At 50.4% G+C, this 21,805-nt stretch overlaps 4 protein-coding genes across 31 annotated transcripts in view; 2 read left to right on the top strand and 2 right to left on the bottom strand.

Annotated features, from left to right (window-relative positions):
• Nucleotides 1-21,805, top strand: part of LOC126952529 (tubulin beta-2A chain) — a 759,189-nt gene that overhangs the window by 589,032 nt on the left and 148,352 nt on the right. Inside the window, exon 1 of one of the 24 annotated variants that reach the window (XM_050787223.1) lies at nt 14,277-14,286. The exons of 22 other annotated variants lie outside the window; for them this stretch is intronic. The gene's annotated coding sequence lies outside the window, so the exon portion shown is untranslated. Of the gene's footprint in view, nt 1-14,276; nt 14,287-20,169; nt 20,180-21,805 lie in introns of those variants that run through there. One more of the 24 variants, XM_050787217.1, reaches the window with a different exon arrangement.
• The window catches only part of PRPF4B (pre-mRNA processing factor 4B), a 908,191-nt gene that overhangs the window by 761,752 nt on the left and 124,634 nt on the right, over nt 1-21,805 (bottom strand). The gene's annotated exons all lie outside the window — the stretch shown is intronic.
• Nucleotides 1-21,805, bottom strand: part of FAM50B (family with sequence similarity 50 member B) — a 667,415-nt gene that overhangs the window by 534,171 nt on the left and 111,439 nt on the right. The window lies entirely within an intron of this gene.
• SLC22A23 (solute carrier family 22 member 23) overlaps nt 1-21,805 on the top strand; it is a 190,238-nt gene that overhangs the window by 133,405 nt on the left and 35,028 nt on the right. For all 4 annotated transcript variants that reach the window (XM_050787197.1, XM_050787196.1, XM_050787195.1 and 1 more), the window contains exon 4: nt 2,371-2,539. In XM_050787197.1, coding sequence (XP_050643154.1) covers nt 2,371-2,539 — 169 coding nt within the window. The remainder of the gene's footprint in view (nt 1-2,370; nt 2,540-21,805) is intronic.

Genomic DNA, 21,805 nt, shown 5'->3' with positions numbered 1-21,805 from the left:
ACCACTTACGTATAGGAGAAGATTGAGAGAACCTTTGGAAGAAAAACTATGACCATTTAATAATTGTCATATTGACAGTCACACTAAGAGATATGCCAGCCACAGCAATTCACTTGTAGCAAGGGGAGACTGAAGCCAGACTGGCCCAGCAAGGGACCATTTTCCCTGCTCATCTGCAAACCTAGAACCTGGTCTGGGAAGTGGCCTCATGATCCCTTGTGTGACATCACATCAGTGTAGATTAGGATGTGGGGTTAGACATCCCAAAGGGGAACTCCGGTAAAAGAAGTGTAGTTGCAGATATTTTCATTGTATCATATCACTAAATTAAAGAGAGGTATTGAAGAGAAAAACAGCAAGCAATATATATATGTCTGCTGTACCAGTAAACCATTGATACGATACCATCATGCTATTTCCACATTATCTCTTTGACTTTGTTTAAAGGCTACCTGGAAGGCCAAGTGCTGAATTTCTTTATCTGATACTAGCCCATGCCGAGCTTCCAACACTGAATTTACCGTGGCTAATGTAGATTTCTGGTTTCCATAGCAGCCAATTTACTGCTTGTGCTTAATAAATGAAAACAAGACCTACAACTGTTAGTCTTTTCTTAAAAGACCTTGTTTTCTTTATTGTTTGTAAGAGCAGAAATGCCAGATCTGGACCCTGCTAAGTAGCGATCTTTTAAGTGAACCTGACCTATGGTACCAAAAGGAACAGCATGGCAGCAAATGGCCAGGAATGAGCCATTTAATCTTGTTTTCCTAATTAAATGGTAGAAGCCTCTTTATAAGCAATCATCGGTGAAATCTGGTTTCTCTCTTGTTCACTGATAGCTATGATGATGATCTGTTTGCTTGTGGCTGAGCAGGAATGGAAATTCTGATGGCATTAGTATTTTTTTCCAGCAGATGAGCTGCTGTAGGAATTGGCGGGCATAGCACCCTCTCCTTGTTAAGGCTGGTGATATCCTTATAGCCAAGCATAATTCATCTGTTCTCTCTCTAGTCTGCTTCCCTTATTGCCTTCTGACCTCCTACCTCTGCTGTGGTCTCTAGACAGCCAGCAGATGAGCCGTCACAGCTGATCCATGAAGCCCACCGTCCGAACAGCCTCCAACACACAGGCATAAAAGTGGTCTCTCTGAAGGGTCTGTCTTCTTCCCCCTCCTTCTTCTTCTTCTTCCCCCTCTTCCTCCTTCCTCTTGTTTTTACCTTATGTTTAAAAAAGCAAGCAAGCAAGAAACCTTTAGAGAATACTGCGTATAGCAGGAGAATAGCAAATAAACATACATGCTCTGTAGGGAAATATATATATACATATATATACACACACACATATATATATACACACACACACATATATATACATATAAAACTCAGCTGCTTTTTCTACTAGGGCTTTCATTATGGTGATTCATGTAGGAGGTCTGTATTGGTTGTCACTTGGGTGCCACAGATTAAAGTTTTCTGATCATCTTTTTGACTCAAGGTCAAAGTAAAAGAATAGATTCTTGCAAATAAGAGGGGCCGTGGTCCCCCTCTATTCAGTGGGCATTTGTAGAAAATAGACACTGTTTTTGGTTTTGGAGCTACAAAGATGAATTAGACATGGGCCTTGCCCAGGGGAAGTTGTCCAATAGGGACAGAGAAAGGATGCGCGACTCAACCGTGTTGCAGTGGCCCACAGAACTCCCACATGGAGAAGGGGCTTTGTGGTAGGGTCATTGCTGTATGATCTGAGTCAGCTTTATTGTTGGTTTTTGTCTTGTTTAATAGACAAACTGGGACTCAACTCAGTCTCCCTCCGTCTCACAGTGTGAGTAGGTTGCCTGGAGCTCGGACTGCTCAAGGAGCCCTGGAGTGAGAAGCAGAAGAAGGGGCGGGTGGTGCCTGTGGGTGGGAGTGAGTATATGGACATGCCTGGTATCCTGTCTAGAGGTCGAGATGGCCCCTGATACTGCATCATGGACAGGAAGGAATGGCAACAGGATGGGCATGAGGGGGGAACGTGCTGGACAGCAAGCTCAGTGACGTCTGGAGAGCAGAGGAAGTGGGAACAATGGGTGATCTGTCCCATAGGCAGCACCGTTTCCTGGTTTCTGAGCTAAACTCCTCTGAATTATAGCATCCCTTTGTCGTCGACTAGCCCTGTGGCCTTGAACCACCATCTTGATTCCCTTCCCAGTTGGAGCCTCAGTGTGCCCATAAAACACTGGCACACCACATAGGGCACTTGTGGTGGGCAGCAGATGAAAACAATTTCAGTCATCAGTGGGTTGAGCAGTGCACTGGCCCAGGTGCACCCAGGACTCCTCGGGCTGTCGAGCGGGGAACTCATCTCTCTCTCATTGGTTCTGTGTTCTAGGAATAGAGCTGTGCCCCCCTGGAAAACGGTTCATGATTACGATGGTGGCGAGCTTCGTGGCCATGGCGGGCCAGTTCCTCATGCCCGGGCTAGCCGCCTTGTGCCGGGACTGGCAGGTGCTGCAGGCCCTCATCATCTGCCCCTTCCTGCTCATGCTGCTCTACTGGTCGTGAGTATCCTCTGCACAGCGCGCTGGGCTGGTGCGTCTGCACGTGCTTCCTGAAGGCCCAGCCCCGGGCAGGACACAGGATCCCCACACTTCCCGCCAGTTTCACCTTGTGGTTCTGTCTGAGAAGGTTTTCCTCTCTTTTTAAAAAATGTTATTTTTTGAACTTTCTGTCTTGGAAAAATGTTCAAATATACACAAAAGTAGACAGAAGAGTGGAATGAGTCCCCCGTGCCCTTCACCCAGCTCCAAAAATCTGCAAATCCACTGGCCAGTCTGGCTTTACAACTACTTGCTACCCACCCCACAGGGTTATTCTGACATGAATTTTTATGAATGGATTTGCAGGGAGGTGGGGGTCTTGTGTTAGGAGGGGGAAATTTGGAGATATTAAAGGAGTGATTTAGAAAAGCCTCCGTATCTCTTCTAGGTGAGGGGTGGGCAACCTTCAGCCTGTGGGTCACATTGGAGCCCACTGTCTGTTTTTGTAACTAAAGTTTTATTGGAACACAGCCATGCTTGTGTGTTTACGTAGGTATTACCTATGGCCTTCTGGCTATACGCAGAGTTGAGTGGATGCAGCAGGATGGTATTATATAAAGCTGAAAATATTTACTATCTGGTCCTTTACAAAAAATAGCTTGCCCACCCCTGCTCAGTATCAGTCCAATATGCCTTTTTGAACTATGGGTAACCTTAAGTCTTTTGAGTTGCTGGCTTCCGGGCAGGGGGCAGGGGGGAAGGCACTAAACACACTGGTAAAGGGGGTTTGACCTGGGCAACTGGGTTTTTTAAAGAACTCTCCAGGGAATTAATGTTGAGTCAAGACTGAAAACCACTGCTCCATGGATAGAGCAATGTTTACCCTGAAAATGATTGTTTTCCCCTTTTGTAAATGCTGTTTCTCTTCCTTTCCCAAACTTCCTTCCCATCCCCCTCCATGCTGATACTCTCACCTTACCTATAAGTAGATTATGGATGTGACCCTGTGTTGCTACTGTTTAGTCAACAATGAAAACCAAATTTCTGGCCATGCAGTCAGTCTTATCCTTGCTTTAAGGGTTCAGGGGAGCTGAGCTTCCTTTGCTCAGGTGCCTGGGAGGGAAGAAAGCACCTATCTTTTGGCTTAGTGGTACTGCCTCCCCGCCCCTGCCCTGGTAGTAGATGCCCCGCGAGGGTGCGGGTGTGGGTAGTAGATGCCCCGCGAGGGTGCGGGGGTGGGTAGTAGATGCCCCGCGAGGGTGCGGGTGTGGGTAGTAGATGCCCCGCGAGGGTGCGGGTGTGGGTAGTAGATGCCCCGCGAGGGTGCGGGTGTGGGTAGTAGAGTCACCGCGAGGGTGCGGGTGTGGGTAGTAGATGCCCCGCGAGGGTGCGGGTGTGGGTAGTAGATGCCCCGCGAGGGTGCGGGTGTGGGTAGTAGATGCCCCGCGAGGGTGCGGGTGTGGGTAGTAGATGCACCGCGAGGGTGCGGGTGTGGGTAGTAGATGCCCCGCGAGGGTGCGGGTGTGGGTAGTAGAGTCCCCGCGAGGGTGCGGGTGTGGGTAGTAGACGCCCCGCGAGGGTGCGGGTGGGTAGATGCACCTCGAGGGTGCAGGTGCGGGTAGTAGATGCACCGCGAGGGTGCGGGGGTGGATAGTAGATGCACCGCGAGGGTGCAGGTGTGGGTAGTAGATGCCCCGCGAGGGTGCGGGTGTGGGTCGTAGAGTCCCCGCGAGGGTGCGGGTGTGGGTAGTAGACGCCCCGCGAGGGTGCGGGTGGGTAGATGCACCGCGAGGGTGCAGGTGTGGGTAGTAGATGCCCCGCGAGGGTGCGTGTGTGGGTAGTAGATGCACCGCGAGGGTGCAGGTGTGGGTAGTAGATGCCCCGCGAGGGTGCGGGTGTGGGTAGTAGAGTCCCCGCGAGGGTGCGGGTGTGGGTAGTAGACGCCCCGCGAGGGTGCGGGTGGGTAGATGCACCACGAGGGTGCAGGTGCGGGTAGTAGATGCACCGCGAGGGTGCGGGTGTGGGTAGTAGATGCCCCGCGAGGGTGCGGGTGTGGGTCGTAGAGTCCCCGCGAGGGTGCGGGTGTGGGTAGTAGACGCCCCGCGAGGGTGCGGGTGGGTAGATGCACCACGAGGGTGCAGGTGCGGGTAGTAGATGCACCGCGAGGGTGCGGGTGTGGGTAGTAGATGCCCCGCGAGGGTGCGGGTGTGGGTCGTAGAGTCCCCGCGAGGGTGCGGGTGTGGGTAGTAGACGCCCCGCGAGGGTGCGGGTGGGTAGATGCACCGCGAGGGTGCAGGTGCGGGTAGTAGATGCACCGCGAGGGTGCAGGTGCGGGTAGTAGATGCACCGCGAGGGTGCGGGTGTGGGTAGTAGATGCACCGCGAGGGTGCAGGTGTGGGTAGTAGATGCCCCGCGAGGGTGCGGGTGTGGGTAGTAGAGTCCCCGCGAGGGTGCGGGTGTGGGTAGTCCGCGTACCGCGAGGGTGCGGGCGTGGTTTCCCAAGAGCCTGGTTCTTGCCGACTGTGTCCTGAGGACCTGGGCAGCAGCAGGGGCCAGCAATAGCAGATGGAAAAAGGCCACCTGCCGGAAACGCCATTCAGCAGGCACCGCTGCCAGAACTGAGCTCCTCTGCTGGGGCTACCTCCAGCTCTTGTCCCAGAGTGGGATGTTCAAACCCCTCCCACAGCACAGCGTGTTCCGGGACAGCCCTCCTGCCCCAGCAGGGCCTTAAGGAGCAGAGAGTGAGCGGTAGTTTCTCTGGAGAAGGATGGAGTGGGCAGCTTTTTTCCTTTTATCTCCTAAGGAAGCCTTTCGGCTCCCTCCCTTGTGGCAGCCTTTGCTGGGCGTAGCTGTTTCGGAGTTCGAGGGTGCTGATTTGTCTAACAAATGCTTCTCTGTGCTTCCCACTGTACCAGTACAGATGGCAAGCACTTTGCAATAGTAAATGGTTCCACCCTCATATCTCAGCAGCCCATCCTATAGAGGACAGAACTGCGGTCCCCTGACCCCCACTGGCTCCTGTCAGAGCCTGGACCTGAAGCGGCCGACTCTTGCCACACCTGGTTCTGTCTTCCCCTGCCTGGCCCCTGTTCCTTGTTTGCTCTTTAGAGATACGGTGCTCCAAAGCACCACGTAGGCTGCTGGGCACCCTGGTGCACGCAATAAATACTTGCTCGTTAAAGGAAAACAAGCAACTCTCAATATTTTGCCACCAAAAGCTGGTCATACGGGCTGGTGCCACAGCTCACCCCCTCTACCCGGCAGGCCCCTGTCTTCCCTCAGCTTCCATCCTGCGTCCCCACCCCTGCAGATTCTCTCTGCCACTTCCTCTGCTGCTGGCCTGCACCAGTGTTCTCTCCTAGACCAGGAGAGCAGGGCACAGCCTCTTGGCGACTCATACTCCTGAGAGCAGAGGTCAGACAGGGTTGTTTCCCTCACCCCAGGCTCTGCTCCCACCTGTCACAGGCAGGAGGACACCTGACGAGGGAGAAGTGGCAGAGGAGGTCTTTCCAGAGCAGCCGCAGTTATGCAGTTATGCAGGTATGCAGTTATGCAGGTATGCAGTTATGCAGGTATGCAGTTATGCAGGTATGCAGTTGTGCAGTTGTGCAGTTGTGTGGTTATGCAGTTACAGGTATGCAGTTATGCAGTTATGCAGGTATGCAGTTATGCAGTTGTGCAGGTATGCAGTTGTGCAGTTGTGCAGGTGTGCAGTTATGCGGTTGTGCAGTTGTGTGGTTATACAGTTACAGGTATGCAGTTATGCAGTTATGCAGGTATGCAGTTATGCAGGTATGCAGTTATGCAGGTATGCAGGCTGACCCATGTGAGAAGGGCCGGGTTTTTGTTTTTTTTCATTTTAGAAACATACTGAGGTTTAGTGGTAGGCAAGGTAAGGCATTCATTTATTTAAATATACTCTAAAACCTCAGAAAAATTCTTTGAAATACACAGTTTTAAAAACAAATTATATAGCTTTTGAAAAGACATCCAGGGGACTTGCAGAAGTAAACATGTGTGCATGCGTGTGCGTGTATGTGCATGTGTGTGCATGAGGACGGTGGTCCTGAGGTGCTCTGCCTCCCGCTCACAGCTCCAACTCTGCAGTCTGGGTAGAGCTGGCCCAGCGACTGGCTGTACTGCCTCCAGCCTGCTTCAAACCTCTCTGAGCCCGCATTTTCTCATGTCTGTAAAAAGCGGGTCATAATAGTTATTTCGTGGGGTTATTTTGAAGACTGAAATAACGCACGGAAAAGATATGCATGGAGGGGCAGTCTGAAGGGAGGCTCGGACACGGAGCCTGGACCTCTGCTACTTAATAGCTGTGTGACCCTGAGCAAGTCACTTAATCTCTCTGTGCCTCAGTTTCACCAGCTGTGAGTCATCATGGTCAATAATGGGGTTGGAAGGAATCAGTGAATTCACGTATGAGACATTTAGAACGGTGCCTGTCACTTAGTGCCATATGTATGTTAACTGCCATGATAATCATAATTATTTTCATATTTATATTACTATTAAGGTGGTTAGTACATGTCTGCTCTATGAGTACTCATAAATATTAAATATTAGTCACTACTATTATTATTACTGCATCCTCTTAATAGATATAGAAGTCTGGGTGTAATGGGAGCAGGTTAAAAAATTGGTGGTGAGAAATGTAAACCACCTTTGCTTACCAGCCTTGAAAGGCTCCACTAGAATTATTAAAGCCAATAATTGCCTACCCTTTTTTATCATCTTCCTCCCATCTGCTGCAGTGGGCTCTGTTGTTTGACAGGATGTGAAGTGGCCCGCTGGGGAGAGGGGGTGAGCTGTAGCACCAGCCAGCATGACCAGCTGTTAGTAGCAAAATATTGAAGGTTGCTTGCTTTCCTTTAATGAACAAGTATTTATTGCATGCACCAGGGTGCCCAGCAGCGTGCTTGGTGCTTTGGAGTGCTGGATCTCTGATAATGTATGGGGGAGCACGTACATTAGCAAGGACTAGAAACCAAGCTGCACGAGGCACCGTCCCCAAGGGGTGGCTTCTTGGGGTAGGGGTAGTAAAGACAAACGTATGGGGACGGGCCAGAAGGGATCTTCTGGTTGAGCTGGTAGACTGAACAGACAGGGACCCCGCCACACACACACACATAAATGCTGGATAAAATACAGCATTTTTTAGAAGTACAAGGCTGAGCTCTAGTGCAAGAAAGGGAAGTTCCCGGGGTCAAACCCAGGAGGGAGTCCCGGCAGGAGCAGACACAGAGGCAGCTCCCGGGGCGTCTGAACCAGAGAGAGGTGTGAGGAGCCTGGCTTTCAACACCTGCGCGGGGGCTAGAGCTGAGCTCCCAGGCCTCTGATGCAGTTAGAACTGAGCTCCTTCAGTCAAGCCAGGAGTCAAAACCGTCAATGGCCACAGGACTGGGAGATCTTTGCCTGCCACAGGGACTCAGCGCAGAGCTGGCCGACTGCCTTGGACCGTGAGCAGAAAAAGATTCACGCTGAAGAAATTGGAGCCTTGAAGTCTGCACCACCCAGGGCTGTGTGTTCCAAGTTCCAGCTGCTCCCTGAGGCTGAGATATCAGTGTAAGAACCAGTGAAGCGCATTGGACCCCTCAGGGTCCAAAACACAGCCTCCCACAGAGGCATTCAGGACTCAGAGGAAGAAAATTCTCGTTAAAGAAGAGCTCACAGGCAAAGGTCACAGATCCACGGGGAATCCGCTAAGAGGGCCCAAACCTATAGACTGGGGAGTGTGCATCTCAGGAACTGTGGAAAATAGAGGAATCCGAAAGGGCAGTGAAGGGAACTGGTATTTGTTAAGCAGCCACACTGCCTCATGCCGATGCCATCGCCAGTGCCAGGTATTCTAGATACATCTCCAGAGCAAGCCTCTGATCGCCTGAAAAGCACATTGCGTGGCAGAGGCGGGCGGGAGCCTGAAGAACCCAGACACACGTGAGGAACATGCTTTTAAATAGTGCTACGTACCAAGTAGGATGGTCAGGAGAGACCCCTCTGAGGGGCTGATGTTCGTGCTGAAGCCTGAATGTTTGGAAAGAGGGAGTCAAACAAACTTCTGGGTGGAAAAGTGTTCTAGGCAAAGGGGAACAGACAAGGCAAAAGCTGGCTTCCGCTCGGCTTCTCCTGGATCCGAGAGAGGAAGTCCAGCGTGGTTGGAGCATGGTGGACAAGAGGGCACAGAAGGTGACTTGGAAAGGCAGGTGGGGTCAGGCCCTATGGGGTCTGAGGAGCGCGGGCTTATTCTACAAAGACATAAAGACGCACTGGAGGGTCTTGAGCAGGGGACTCCTGTGCCCCAGATTGTGCTCTGTGAGGACCCATCTGTCTGCTTTGTGGAGAAGGTGTGGAGCCGGGCGAGGGCCAGGACAGAGGCAGCACACACACTGGCCTGTGTGACATCCCGGTGCCTGCACTGGGGAAGGCTGAGTGTCACCTGCAGAGGGCTGATTCGAGACATGCTTTGAGAGTGGCCCGGGTGAGACTTGCTGATGGATCTGAGGTGACTCTTAAAGGTGAGAGAGGAGGCAGTGATGGCAACGGGGTCCGTTTCCTGAGATGGGGAGGCCAGAGCTTTAAGAAACATGGAAGCTCAGGAGGGTTGGAGGCCCAAGCCCTGTCCTGCCATCCTCCTATGGAGGGTGACAAGATGAGGTGACCAGGAGACTTGACTGAGGCCGAGCCCGTGTTAAGATGTGAGTTTGTTATGATCCAGGTATAGTGAGGTCAGCAGGCCAGGACACAATTGCCATTGGAAGATCATTTGTTACTCTCAGTTCCCAGGAGGAGGGGGTAGGTGGGGCCACACAGGGCCCCCTGGGAAGCACCAGGGTGGGTCAGGAGGCAGACCGGGAGGCGAAAACGTGGGCAAGAGCCTTTATTGTGGTTTCTGCAGGAGGAGCAGGTAGGGCAGGCTGTGCAGGTTGAGTTTTGGTAGTTTGATCATTTCTGCAGCTCGTGGGCATAGGGCCGCCCCTAGTGTCTGGAAGCTGGCCCCGGAGTGACTGAGGCAGGCGGATGGTGGCCCACGTGTGAGAGCCCAACACCGGAAATGGTTGGGGAATTGGCTCTGAATGGGTTGGTTTGTGTGTGAAAAGTACACTTGCAGGTGAATCTTTTACTCTGTCTAGGAATTAGCGAACCCTGGGAGGAGCAGCCTCTCTAGAATCAGCAAGGCTCCAGATGTGAAAACATTAGGAAATACAGAAAATACAAAGGCTTGGTTAATATGCGGCAGCTGCAGAGTTCCAGAGTTCTGGAATGAAGTGACCGCAAGGGTGGAGACGCTGGCCAGGAAGAGGTGGCAGCGGCAGCAGCAGCATGATGCACCCAGAGACTGGGCAGGGACTTGGCGGGGGTGCAGTGAGCACAGGAGTCGTCTCTGGTGACGCGGGGAAGATGGGACGCGTGAATGATTTATGCCCCAGCAAGTGGAGCCAAGATAGGTGAGCGATGGCATTGCACGAGCTGCCTGGGGATGTTTATAATATGTTGAGCCTTCTGGGCCGTGGCAGGACTGGCTGGGCTTTAGGTGAAGAAAGAGCTGCAGCAGCTGGTGGCCAGAGAACGGGAGGGTCCGCGCACTTGGTACTCTCGTGTGCTTTGCAGAGTCAACCTCGAGCACTCGGTTGAGAAGGAGGAGCAGCAGAAGAGAGAGCACTTGTGAGTGTTTTTCACCCGAAAGTAAACCCTGTCAAAGCGCTAGGTCATTCCACTGATGGACGCAGATGCCTGAAGAGAAATGCATCTTTAGTCATTTTGCTCAGGCATTTATTGTCACTCAGTAAAGAGCAGCAGGGTTTTAGTGCTTATCTAGAAGGAAGTCATACTGACTGATCCTTCTTCCAGAATAAACATGAAATCTTTCCAGGGTCACAGCCAACAAATGAGGGGTTAGGGGGGAAGATGCAAGATCCAAACCACAAGAAGAAGGGAGTAGTATCTAGGAGCATCCAGGAGGAATTCCGCTTCGATGCGCTGGGAAGACAGGTGGCAGGAGGTGCCAGAACGGAAGAGGGAGCTGGGTGCAAGAGCTGCTCTGAAATTGTACACACTGGGGAAAGGTGCCCCTTCCAGGTGGCTACAGCCTGCACAGGGCGCATGGCTTAATGACAGAGCTCCTTCCTCAGCTGGGAGCCCTTGTGCAAGACACAGCCTGGTCTTGTATTTGGAGGTCCAGGTCTACGTTACATTAGAACATCCTAGAAAACCGCAGCATGGAAGATCAGGAAGGTAATACGTGGGACAGGGTGACATCAGGTTTCCTGCCCAGGAATTCACTGTTGAGGAATGACAAGAGAAGGAGAAGGCTGTTGGAGAGGTTGCCCACATGGTGTTTATCTAAAGTGGTGTGGAGGAAGTCCCAGGAAGTAAGGACTTCTGGAGATAATGGAGATGTGAGTGCCACTCTCCCAAAACATTGGTGCATGCCCTCACCATTCCTCATCAGGTAAGTTAAGGGTACTGGGTACACATTATCATTTATAACACAGAATTTGCAGCTGGGCATGGTGGCTCGTGGCTGTACCCAACACTTTGGGAGGCTGAGGCAGCAAGATCACTTGAGCACAGCAATTCGAGACCAGCCTGGGCAACAAAGCGAGACCCCGTCTCTACCAAAAATTTAAAACATTAGCCACGCATGGGAGCACGCAGCTATATCCCAGCTACTCAGGAGGCTGAGGTGAGAGGATCACTTGAGCCCAGGAGTTCAAGGCTGCAGTGAACTATGATTGCAACACTTCAAGGCAGCCTAGGTGACAGAACAAGAGCCTATCTCTTAAAAAACAATGTGCTCGTCTGCTCTAAGAGCAGGTGCAGAATGTTGATGCTAATTCAACAAGCTCCCCAGTGAGGGCTCTCAGCCCAACGTGTGAGTGCTTAAAACAGTGTTCTCCAGGGATGGAGGTGTCATTGTAAGCAAGACAGACAGTCCTGCCCTCATGGAACAGAGGGGCAAAGAAAGAAAACATTGCACTTGGATGTCTTACACCTCCCTCGTGGCAGACACATGCACTGTGATGTTTGCTGATTGAGTGTGTCTTCACATTTTAGAAATATGCTTTTCTTCAGATCAGTTGCACGCTTCTTACATGTGAAAATATATTAACCATAGTACTCACGGATTCCTTAGCTCCTCCTGGATCCAAGGAACCAGAGATTGGTAGATTTATTCCTATTTGTAGGTGGGGAAACCAAGAAATGAAAAAAGCTTCACCAAATCACTCACAAATGTGGGAAAAGCATTCAAAACTGATTTTCAAATGTCAGTGGTTCTCGAAGTGCAGTCCCTGGGCCAGCAGCATCAGCATCACTTGGGAACTTGCTAAAAACACAGATCTCAGGCCCAGCGCCAGCCCCAGGCCTGCTGAATAAAAACGCCTGCAGTGGGCCTGGCAGCCTGTGTTTTGAGAAGGGCTCCGGAGACGCCGCTGAGCCCTGCTGTTTGGGAAGCACACAGAAGACTTAACATATTTTGAAAAAGGATGATAAGAAGTTGCAAAAGAAGATCCTGTGCCGGGCGCGGTGGCTCACCCCTGTAATCCCAGCACTTTGGGAGGCCAAGGTGGGCGAATCAGGAGGTCAGGAGATCAAGACCATCCTGGCGAACACGGTGAAACCCCGTGTCTACTAAAAATACAAAAAAATTGCCGGGCGAGGTGGCGGCGCCTGTAGTCCCAGCTACTCGGGAGGCTGAGGCAGGAGAACGGCGGGAACCCGGGAGGCGGAGCTTGCAGTGAGCCAGGATGGCGCCACCGCACTCCAGCCTGGGCCACAGAGCGAGACTCCCTCTCAAAAAAAAAAAGAAAAAGATCCTGTGAGTCAACTGCGTGGAACACACTTTTCTTTTTTCTTTTTCTTTTTCTTTTTTTTTTTTTTGAAACGGAGTCTCGCTCTGTCGCCCAGGCTGGAGTGCAGTGGCCGGATCTCAGCTCACTGCAAGCTCCGCCTCCCGGGTTCCCGCCATTCTCCTGCCTCAGCCTCCCGAGTAGCTGGGACTACAGGCGCCGCCACCACGCCCGGCTAGTTTTTTGTATTTTTAGTAGAGACGGGGTTTCACCGTGTTCACCAGGATGGTCTCGATCTCCTGACCTCGTGATCCGCCTGTCTCAGCCTCCCACAGTGCTGGGATTACAGGAGTGAGCCACCGTGCCCGGTGGAACACACACTTTTCATACATAAAAGAGGATTCGAGATTGTGTAGTGAAATGAAACAGATGCCATCCTCGAAGGGCCTGTGAGATCTGATGGTCCTGTCCGATTCCATGAAGGGAGCAGATATCTTGACCATCTTGGACAGCAGAAGTCATCAGTATTCCTGGAAGTGATGAAAGAAAGTAAAACAAGCTTGGTACTGGCTCTATGCATTTCCCCTGCACTGTGGGGACCCGCACGCATGCAGGCCCGTTGAGGAGTCTTCAGTCACGGCAGTGTTCCAGGTTCACGAGCAGGGAAGGTTTCCCCAGCCCGCTGCCCCCACCTCCCCGCAGGCACAGACAGGGCATCTTGCTGGCAAAGTGCTTTCCACACCCAAATCCATCCCTCCAACCCCGCGGGAAGCGAGTGTGTGCAGTTTTCTTGCTCTTTCCCCCAAGACTTCTAATCAGGTCCACACCTAGTAGAAAAATATTCTCACCTCGAGCCCACCTAACGTGTGTGTTTTGCATGAAATGCGTGGAGATAGAAATGCAAAGGGCCGAATGTGTGAAGCTGGTGAATTAGAGGAAAGAGCTGCTGGCAATCAGCGTGATCATCAAAAGCATCTGGGAAAGCAATAAGAAGCTAATAAGCAGTCTGGGAAATAATGAGGGAATTAGAGAAGGATCACGCTGCACTGCATAACACTGGAGAGTAAGGAACAGAACCGATCCCCCAAATGAAGAGGTAAACCGAAGCGCAGAGGCTGTGAGTGTGCTGCGGTAAAGGACACTGGCTGGGAGAAGACACTCCAGAGGGTGGCCATGCAGAAACCCTTAGGAACAAAATGGACATGCTACACGGAGTTTTAATTTTGTTAATTTCATGAAGAAAGCTATTATAAAACATTTAAATGACCTCAGGTTAAATAAATGCCTTATTTTAAAAAAACACACATACAATTCCAATATGTAAATAGTCCTAATTTTTTGGCTCTTTTATATATCATTAAAAATATATTGGTCAGAATAATACTGATTTTTTTTTCTTTTTTTTCTTTTTTTTTTTGAGACGGAGTCTTACTCTGTCGCCCAGGCTGGAGTGCAGTGGCCGGATCTCAGCTCACTGCAAGCTCCGCCTCCCGGGTTTACGCCATTCTCCTGCCTCAGCCTCCCGAGTAGCTGGGACTACAGGCACCCACCACCTCGCCCGGCTAGTTTTTTGTATTTTTTAGTAGAGACGGGGTTTCACTGTGTTAGCCAGGATGGTCTCGATCTCCTGACCTCGTGATCCGCCCGTCTCGGCCTCCCAAAGTGCTGGGATTACAGGCTTGAGCCACCGCGCCCGGCCATAATACTGATTTTTAATATCTCTTGAGGTTTGTTTCTTAGACTCTGCTAAGCACTTTACATAACTTAGCTCCTTAAATCTTCCTGCAGACCCTCTGAGGTAGAGACCAGGACGGCCTCCAGTGCAGATGAGGAAACTGAGGCACAGAGAGATGCGGTGTTGCTGAGGCCCCATGGCTAGTAAGTGGGGCTGGGGTCTGAATTCCAGCAGATGGACTCCAGAGCCACAGGGACCACCACCTGCTGCTCCGCCCAGTCACACATGCCGAGCCGGGGTGCTGTGGCCCAGGGACCCGGAACGCCGGCAAGCAGAGGGCCCTGGGCTGCTGAGAGCAGCGTTTACTTGGCAGAGCTACACTTCTGTCCTGGGAGGAATCCTCAGTGCCCTCTTTCTTATTTAAGCACATTGTTTAACATTGACAAAAACATTTCTTAAAATTATTGGGGTATCAGTACCTGCCCTAATAGGGGCTCCATAAAAATGGGTTAAGCTGATCAATTAGTTTTGCTTCTTGTTATCATGGAAATGACTTTTAAAAGACCATTTAAGAATTTTTTTTTGAGACAGAGTTCTGCTCTTGTCACCCAGGCTGGAGTGCAATGGCACAATCTCGGCTCACGGCAACCTCCGCCTCCTGGGTTCAAGCAATTCTCCTGCCTCAGCCTCCCCCGTAGCTGGGATTACCGGCGTGCAGCACCACGCCCGGCTAATTTTGTGGAGACCGGGTTTTTCAGCAGAGACAGGGTTTCTCCATGTTTGTCAGGCTGGTCTCGAACTCCCAGCCTCAGGTGATCCGCCCACGTTGGCCTCCCAAAATGCTGGGATTACAGACGTGAGCCACCGCGCCCGGCCAAGAATTTTTATACAGACATAATCCAGCAGGTGTCAGCCTTTTTTTCTTGCCCAAACACACTTGACAGGCACAACAACTTCTACTAAAAACAGTTTTATTTCAAAAGGGGGGCAAAATTCAGCTTTAAACAAAGAGACTGTATTACAGATAAAATAAGTGCTGTGGGTTCCCTGCATGAGAGGAGGAAAACTGAATTCAGTTACAGCAACAGTTAAGCACACAGGAAAATGCTTTCTTCAAAGGAAACTGGAAGCGGTAAGTCACAAAAACCACGCAGTCTCCGGGAGCTTGAATCAATAGGCAATAATTATTTTTACAAGTTATCCAGTAATCAGTTTGAGAGATCGATAGGAAACATTTAAAAAAAATTCTTGGTCAAATCTGTTTTGCCTACAAACTATCTAAATGGGAGAAAGATTGGTTAATACTGACAAAAGGCAGATGTGGAAATAAAATGGTAACCTATATTTCAATCATAAAAATGGAGCAATTAAAAGTGAGATTGCAATGCTTTCTGTAAGTGGGTATTTTGGGATTTGCTGATGGCATGGAATTTTAGGGAGCCCTCAGGCAACACTCCACAGAGATTGTGTCAGACAGTAGGAACCCCTGCGTCAACACAAATGCCTGCGAGTAGAAGCGGAGAGACTCCTGCAGAGGGGGAAGTGAGCACTGAGCTGCTGCTGTGGAGGCCAGTGTGGCTATCCCCAGTGCCAGCCTTCATCCTATCCCCAGTGCCAGCCTTCGTCCTTCCTGTCCCCCATGCTAGGATGTGCCCCAAGAGTACATCTCACCACCCTGCTCCCACCGGGAAGCTGGGGTTGCTCCAGGCCAGTTTGAGATGCACACGCGTGCACTTTGTGGGGTGGTGGGGCTGGGCTGTTGGCAACTGACAGAGACCAAGTGGGTGGGCCTCTGGTGACAGGTGTCCAGGGTCCGTTGCTAGGGTGTTGCCATGCTGGCGTCTAGCAAACGTCCACATGGTGGCTGGAATGAGGGCAAGGGGACCCAGCCGCCCATCTGCTTGACCCGGGGGACTCTGGCAGACCACACGGCCAGTAGTAAAGAGTGGCAGTCCTGAGTGTCATCCGGACAGCCTCACTCAGCCATCAGAACTGGCTAAGGTGTTGTGACTCGCTTCATTGGGAGGTGAAGCCGCTAACATAGAGGTGTCGATAAAATTCTGCTTAGGAGCAGAAGCAACCGAGTCCCCTTAATCCTCTGCCCACTTACCTCCTCACATTGTTGTACAACATCAGACTTTTTAAAAATCATTTGCAAAAATGCCGAAGGAATCCCCCTACCACATTCTGTTTTGAAGGCTCTGTGTGCCTTATATCTTCTGTAGCCTGATAATTGCTTCTATGGATAAACAAGTGAAAGGTGCAGACAGAGGGAGAAGGTTAACCCAGCTACATGGAAGGTTATAGATTGTAGATGAATCTGTAACTGGACTCCAAGTATTCGTCTGCCTCTAATATGAACTGAGGGATGTTTTAAATGTATGCCAATTGTTATCCATTCAGAGTTGGTTAATCATGAAAAATCTGACTCCAAAGGCGTTTTAGGCGCTGACTTCATTTGGTCTGGCAAAAACCTGAAGCAGCATAAGCGCATTTATTCAGTGTGTTGTCAGGAGCAGCATCTTCTTCACCTTCCAGAAGGAGGCGACAGTGAGCGTTAGCCCTTAATCTAGATGGAGAGTGTTGAAGCCAGGCAAGACCTTGATGCTGTTCCACACCCCGGTCTACAGGTGTGGGGAAACTGAGGCCCAAAGGAATAAGGTGACTTGCCCAGGGCTACAAAATTGGCACACAAACCCAGGGCTCCCAAGAGATTTCCACCATAATTTTTCTAGAGCAGAATTTTGGAGCCTCAGTGTATATCACTTCAAAAGACGAGACACAAGGTTGTGAGCTTTTGTAACAGATGAATTAGCAGCATAGTCATTTAAATTATGAATGCACTTTTTCTCCCAAGAGATTTTCAAGGAATTCATTTGCCTTAGGAAAAGCTTGGTTCTAACTATCCTCAGAGCCAGTCTTTGTTCGATTTCATGATACTCATCCCTTCTCTCTAAATTCTGAAGTTTAATGAAAGCCACCTTATTGTTTTAATACCAAACAGAACTAACGTCTAAAAAATCCAAGTGGAAGATTATGTACAGAATCCAAGCTTATATTTTTTGCGAAAGTTTTGAAGCTTATATTTTTTGCAAAAGAAGCTAAAGATACTCCCCAAACTGGTACTTAATTCAACTTTAGCCTTTATTATTTTTTTAGAACCTCTTCAGAATCTCATAATACTCTGATACTTGGCAACACCCCAAAGCATCAGTGGCTAGAATCACCCCTTCAGATCAGAAGCACCCTCGCTGCAGCCTACAGCCCTTCTCACATCACATTCAGGGAAACCTTATCTCCACGATGCCTTTTGAGATTCTCCTCCCTCCCCCCAGTCCCTGCTCTGTGTCCCCCACTCTGTGATGGGAAAGCCTATTTGATAGAAGTTCCTCCTTTATTAGGCATTTATTAATTTACACATTTTTCCCGAACTAGACAGTGAGCTCCTTGGGGCCCAGACACTGTGTGTGTTTCATCTCCAGGCCAGCCCGTCCGCAGCAGGTGGATGGTGCTCGGTGCATGTTTAGCCCATGAATGGCGTCATGTGGAACCACAGACAGGAAGGCACGCCTGTCTGCACAGGTATCGCCCTACAATTAAATATTTCAAAAAACAAATGAATGACTTGAGAGTAAAATTAATTTAATAAGCATGGGCAGTTCATCTTATTTCCTTCCTGTATTTTCTTTGTGAGTAAATGTGCTAGTACAGCACGTTAAAGAGGGTAGACGTGCGTCTCATATAATTGCCAAGCTGGCATTTCATCAGAGCGGGTGTTAAGTGAACTGGCAAGAAGGCAGCCAACATAGTATACTTGTCTATGTCAGAGTCTCCAACTGGATAGAGGAATAATTTATTTTATTTTTAGATGTCAAGGAAAAATGATCAACCTTACAGGGTTTCACAGTATTGAGTTTTAATTACAGATTCTACTGAGCAATTACTCAGGTTACAGGGACTAAGATGTAAAACAGATCCATGAAATGTAAATCAGACGGGCTTGAGACTTAGCCACATCTCCACTCCGGAAAAGAGGACAGAGATGGGAATGTGGACCACAAGCCACACGCCGCTGTTAAATCATCAGTTACCCTGTGGTGCATCGGGTGCCAGAGGAGAGACAGGGCAGTGCCACTTGAACTGCGTGCCGACACTCAGCTTTGGGGAGTGCCGATGTGGTGGTATTAAGAAAACATGGAGAAATTTTCCTGCCTTGATACAGTAACATCGTGTACATGATACCACTGGGGAAAAGTTCCACAGAAATACGTTTTCCATATAAATCTCTAAGAACCAGCATTTCCGCATAGCTAATTTGGGTGGGACTCTTTGTAGAATACATTTTTCCTGCTGTAGAAGCAATACCGCAATCATGGTGTGACGTACGAAAACTCCACTGGCCTAGGGGCCTTAAGCCCCAGGTTCCAGGCCTGCCTCTGCCATTCATGAAGCCCCGGGCAGGGCATTAGCATGGCCAGGCCCAGGTCACCTGCCATGCAGTAAGGGGCTGGGTCAAGTGCAACCCGGAGACCGCTTCTGACTGTAGTTCCGTTTTGTAACGTTGCCTGTCCCTGCTGAGCGATTGGAGAGCCATCCCTGTGGCAGCAGGTACTAATGTGTGACTGTGGTGTCATCCTTCAGAAGCATCTGTGTGTGAAGCTCCTGTGCCCCCAAGGAGGCTGGAACGCCTGTGTGCACTGCCTCCTGCCACCTGCCTGTCAGCCCGCAGTCCTTATTACGGTCAGGTGCCACCCCGCTCTGAGGCCTCTGCCCAGCGCGAGTGGCCTGAGGCTTTCTCAGCTAGGATTCAGTTGTCTGAGTGAAGACCCTGGACGCACCTCTGCGGAGCAAGTCTGTGTTTTCAGTGAGTGGACTGAGTTACCTCTGCATTCAATCAGAGACCCCTTTTACCTAATTTCGGATTCTTGGCTCTTTTCATGTTTGTTTTTATTTTCATTTTGAGACAGGGTCTCACTCTGTTGCCCAGGCTGGAGTGCAGTGGCACGACCTTGGTCCACTGCAACCTCTGCCTCCCGGGTTCAAGCAATTATCCTGTCATCCTCCTGAGTAGCTGGGATTACAGGCGGCCGCCACCATGCCTGGCTAATGTTTGTATTTTTAGTAGAGATAGGGTTTTGCCATGTTGGACAGGCTGGTCTCGAACTCCTGGCCTCAGGTGATCCGCCCGCCTTGGCCTCCCAAAGTGCCCAGCCCTTGGCTCTTTTTAGATTAATTGAAGCCATGGGATAAGGGACCTGCCGATCCACACTGTGGGTTTTGTTGTTTTGTTTTTTGTTTTGTTTGTTTTTTGGTTTTTTGGGGTTTTTTTGTTTGGTTGGTTTGGTTTGGTTTTGGTTTTTTGGGGTTTTTTGGGGGGGTTGTTTGTTTGTTTTTTGGTTTTTTGGGGGTTTTTTGTTTGTTTTGGTTTGGTTTTGGTTTTTTGGGGTTTTTTTTCGGGATTTTTTGTTTGTTTGTTTGTTTGTTTTTTAAGACAGAGTCTCGCTCTGTCGCCCAGGCTGGAGTGCAGTGGCATGATCTTGGCTCACTGCAACCTCTGCCTCCCTGGTTCAAGCGATTCTCCTGCTTCAGCCTCCCAAGTAGCTGGGATCACAGGCACGCGCCACCACGCCCAGCTAATTTTTGTATTTTTGGTAGAGACATGGTTTCACCATGTTGATCAGGCTGGTCTCGAACTCCTGACCTCATGATCTGCCCGCCTTGGCCTCCCAAAGTACTGGGATTGCGGGTGTGAGCCACTGCGCCCAGCCCATGCTGTGGTTTTTCATTAGGTTTTATGTCCCAAGCACATTTTGGAGAATGGCATGGTTCACGTTTTTGTGAGGTTCGATCGGCCTTGAGTTAGCACCTTCTCCTCACAAGTAGGAATTAATGTGCTTTTATTCAAGACCTCAGGAGACGAGCCACTGTGCACACCTGGGGAACTGTCTCTGAGCACCAGGTGGGCAAATGTGTGCCAGTCTAAAAGGAAGGGAATGTTTGGAGTGAGACCAGCATTTTTCACTGAGATGTGGGGTCAGCGTGTCATAGCGGAGGAGGTACCTGGAGATGCAGGCACGTGTCAGTGCCCTGAATACGATTGGGAAGGACACGTGCCCAGCCAGGGAGGGCTTAGCCCTGGAGGATGGGAGGGTGAGTGCAGGGGCACTGGGATTGGGGTGAGCGGTATGGGGGGGCTTTTGTCTTCTAATATTTTCTTTAATTGTGGTAAAATACACATAGCATAAATTTTTCCACTGAAACCATTTTTAAGTGTACAACTCAGTGACCACATCCACAACTCAGTGACCACATTCACAATGTTGTGCAACCATCTCCACTATCCATTTCTAGAACTTTTTCTCATTCCCAAACAGAAACTGGTTGCCCATTAACCACTAGCTCCCCCTTCCCCTATCCCAGGTCCTGGCAGCCTCTACTCTACTTTCCATGAATTTGACTCCTCCAGTGCCTCATGTGAGTGGAACGTCAAGGTGTTCCTCCCTGTGCAACTGGCTTATTGCACAGAGCACGGTGTCCTCCAGGTTCACCCAGGCCATAGCAGGTGTCAGATCCCTTCTGTTTAAGGCCAAATCATACTCCATTGCACAGGTGGACCACATTTTGTTATCCATTCATCCATTGATGGAATCTGTAATATTTTAGTTTTTAAGTAGAGAATGGGTTTATCTGTGATTTGCTTAATTAATTCCATAGCCAGACTCAACCCTGACATCCTCCATTGTAACTCACAGACGGTCACCGCTTCCAGCTGCTGTGGACAGTGTCGCGAAGGGGGCTGTCTCAGCAGGTGCGCTCAGCATGCACCGTGGTGTGGTTCCTGCGCAGCTCTCGCTGATCCAAGATACGTCCATGTTGGATGCCAGCAGGGCCTGGGCCTCAGTCTGTCATCCAGCATATAACTATCCTGCAGTGGAACATCTGCAGGGCTCTGTGAGGAGGGACAAGTGAAGGCTAAAGGCACTGGTATCCCAGTTGTGTTCTGCCTGCATTGAGTTCAGGCCAGTTCAGGTATTATGGCCAGAATGCTTTGGGGGTTCCAGAATCATTAATGAAGATTGTGAACCTTCTAACCATCCTGAAGGGGTTTCTGGAAAGGGCTGGGGTCCAATCTGTCACTGACTTTTAGACAAGAGCTCCACTAGGTGTGTCGTCAGGAGGAAAGAGCCGTCTCCACCATCCCTGAGTTCTGCTGGAATGCGGGAGGTCCGAGCGTCAAGATGACTGAGACCTGGAGCCAGTGAGGACACCTGCCTGGGCGTGCCGCTGAGAACGCGGGCTTTGTGCCTACCCTCAGCTCATCAGTAACCAAGTGCCACCTGTGCATGGCATGGCGCTGCTGTATGCCGTCTGTGCATGGCACCTGTGCATGGCATAGCACTGCTATATGCCGTCTGCTCAGCAGGTTCATGGCCTGTCAGTGAACATTCGCTGTGAGATCCTCCAAGTTAGCAAGCCTCCTACTTCCCCTAGAGGAGGAATCCTTGTGCCCCTCCATTGCTGTATCCACACCGCGCTGGGGCGCTGACGCCTGCTTAGTGGGGAGGCAGCTATCTGCCTCTCTCTACCCTGGGGGCCACACACACACACAACCCAGCAGCGCCCCTGCCCGCTCCTTCCTGGTCCTAGGTGACCTCCGCTTGAACGTTCTGCTCTAGACAGCATCCTTGTCCTGAACGGCTCTTCAGAAGCAAAGAGGAAAATACTCTCCACTCTCTGTACTTCTCTGCTTCTCACTCCCCACATGGGGTTTAGGGCTTGGAGGGTGAGTGGAGACTTTTAGTTCTGCCCACGTCCTTC

This window comes from Macaca thibetana, chromosome 4, assembly GCF_024542745.1.
Source record: "Macaca thibetana thibetana isolate TM-01 chromosome 4, ASM2454274v1, whole genome shotgun sequence".
Taxonomy (NCBI): domain Eukaryota; kingdom Metazoa; phylum Chordata; class Mammalia; order Primates; family Cercopithecidae; genus Macaca; species Macaca thibetana.
This window is presented reverse-complemented; position numbering and strand designations above follow the sequence as displayed.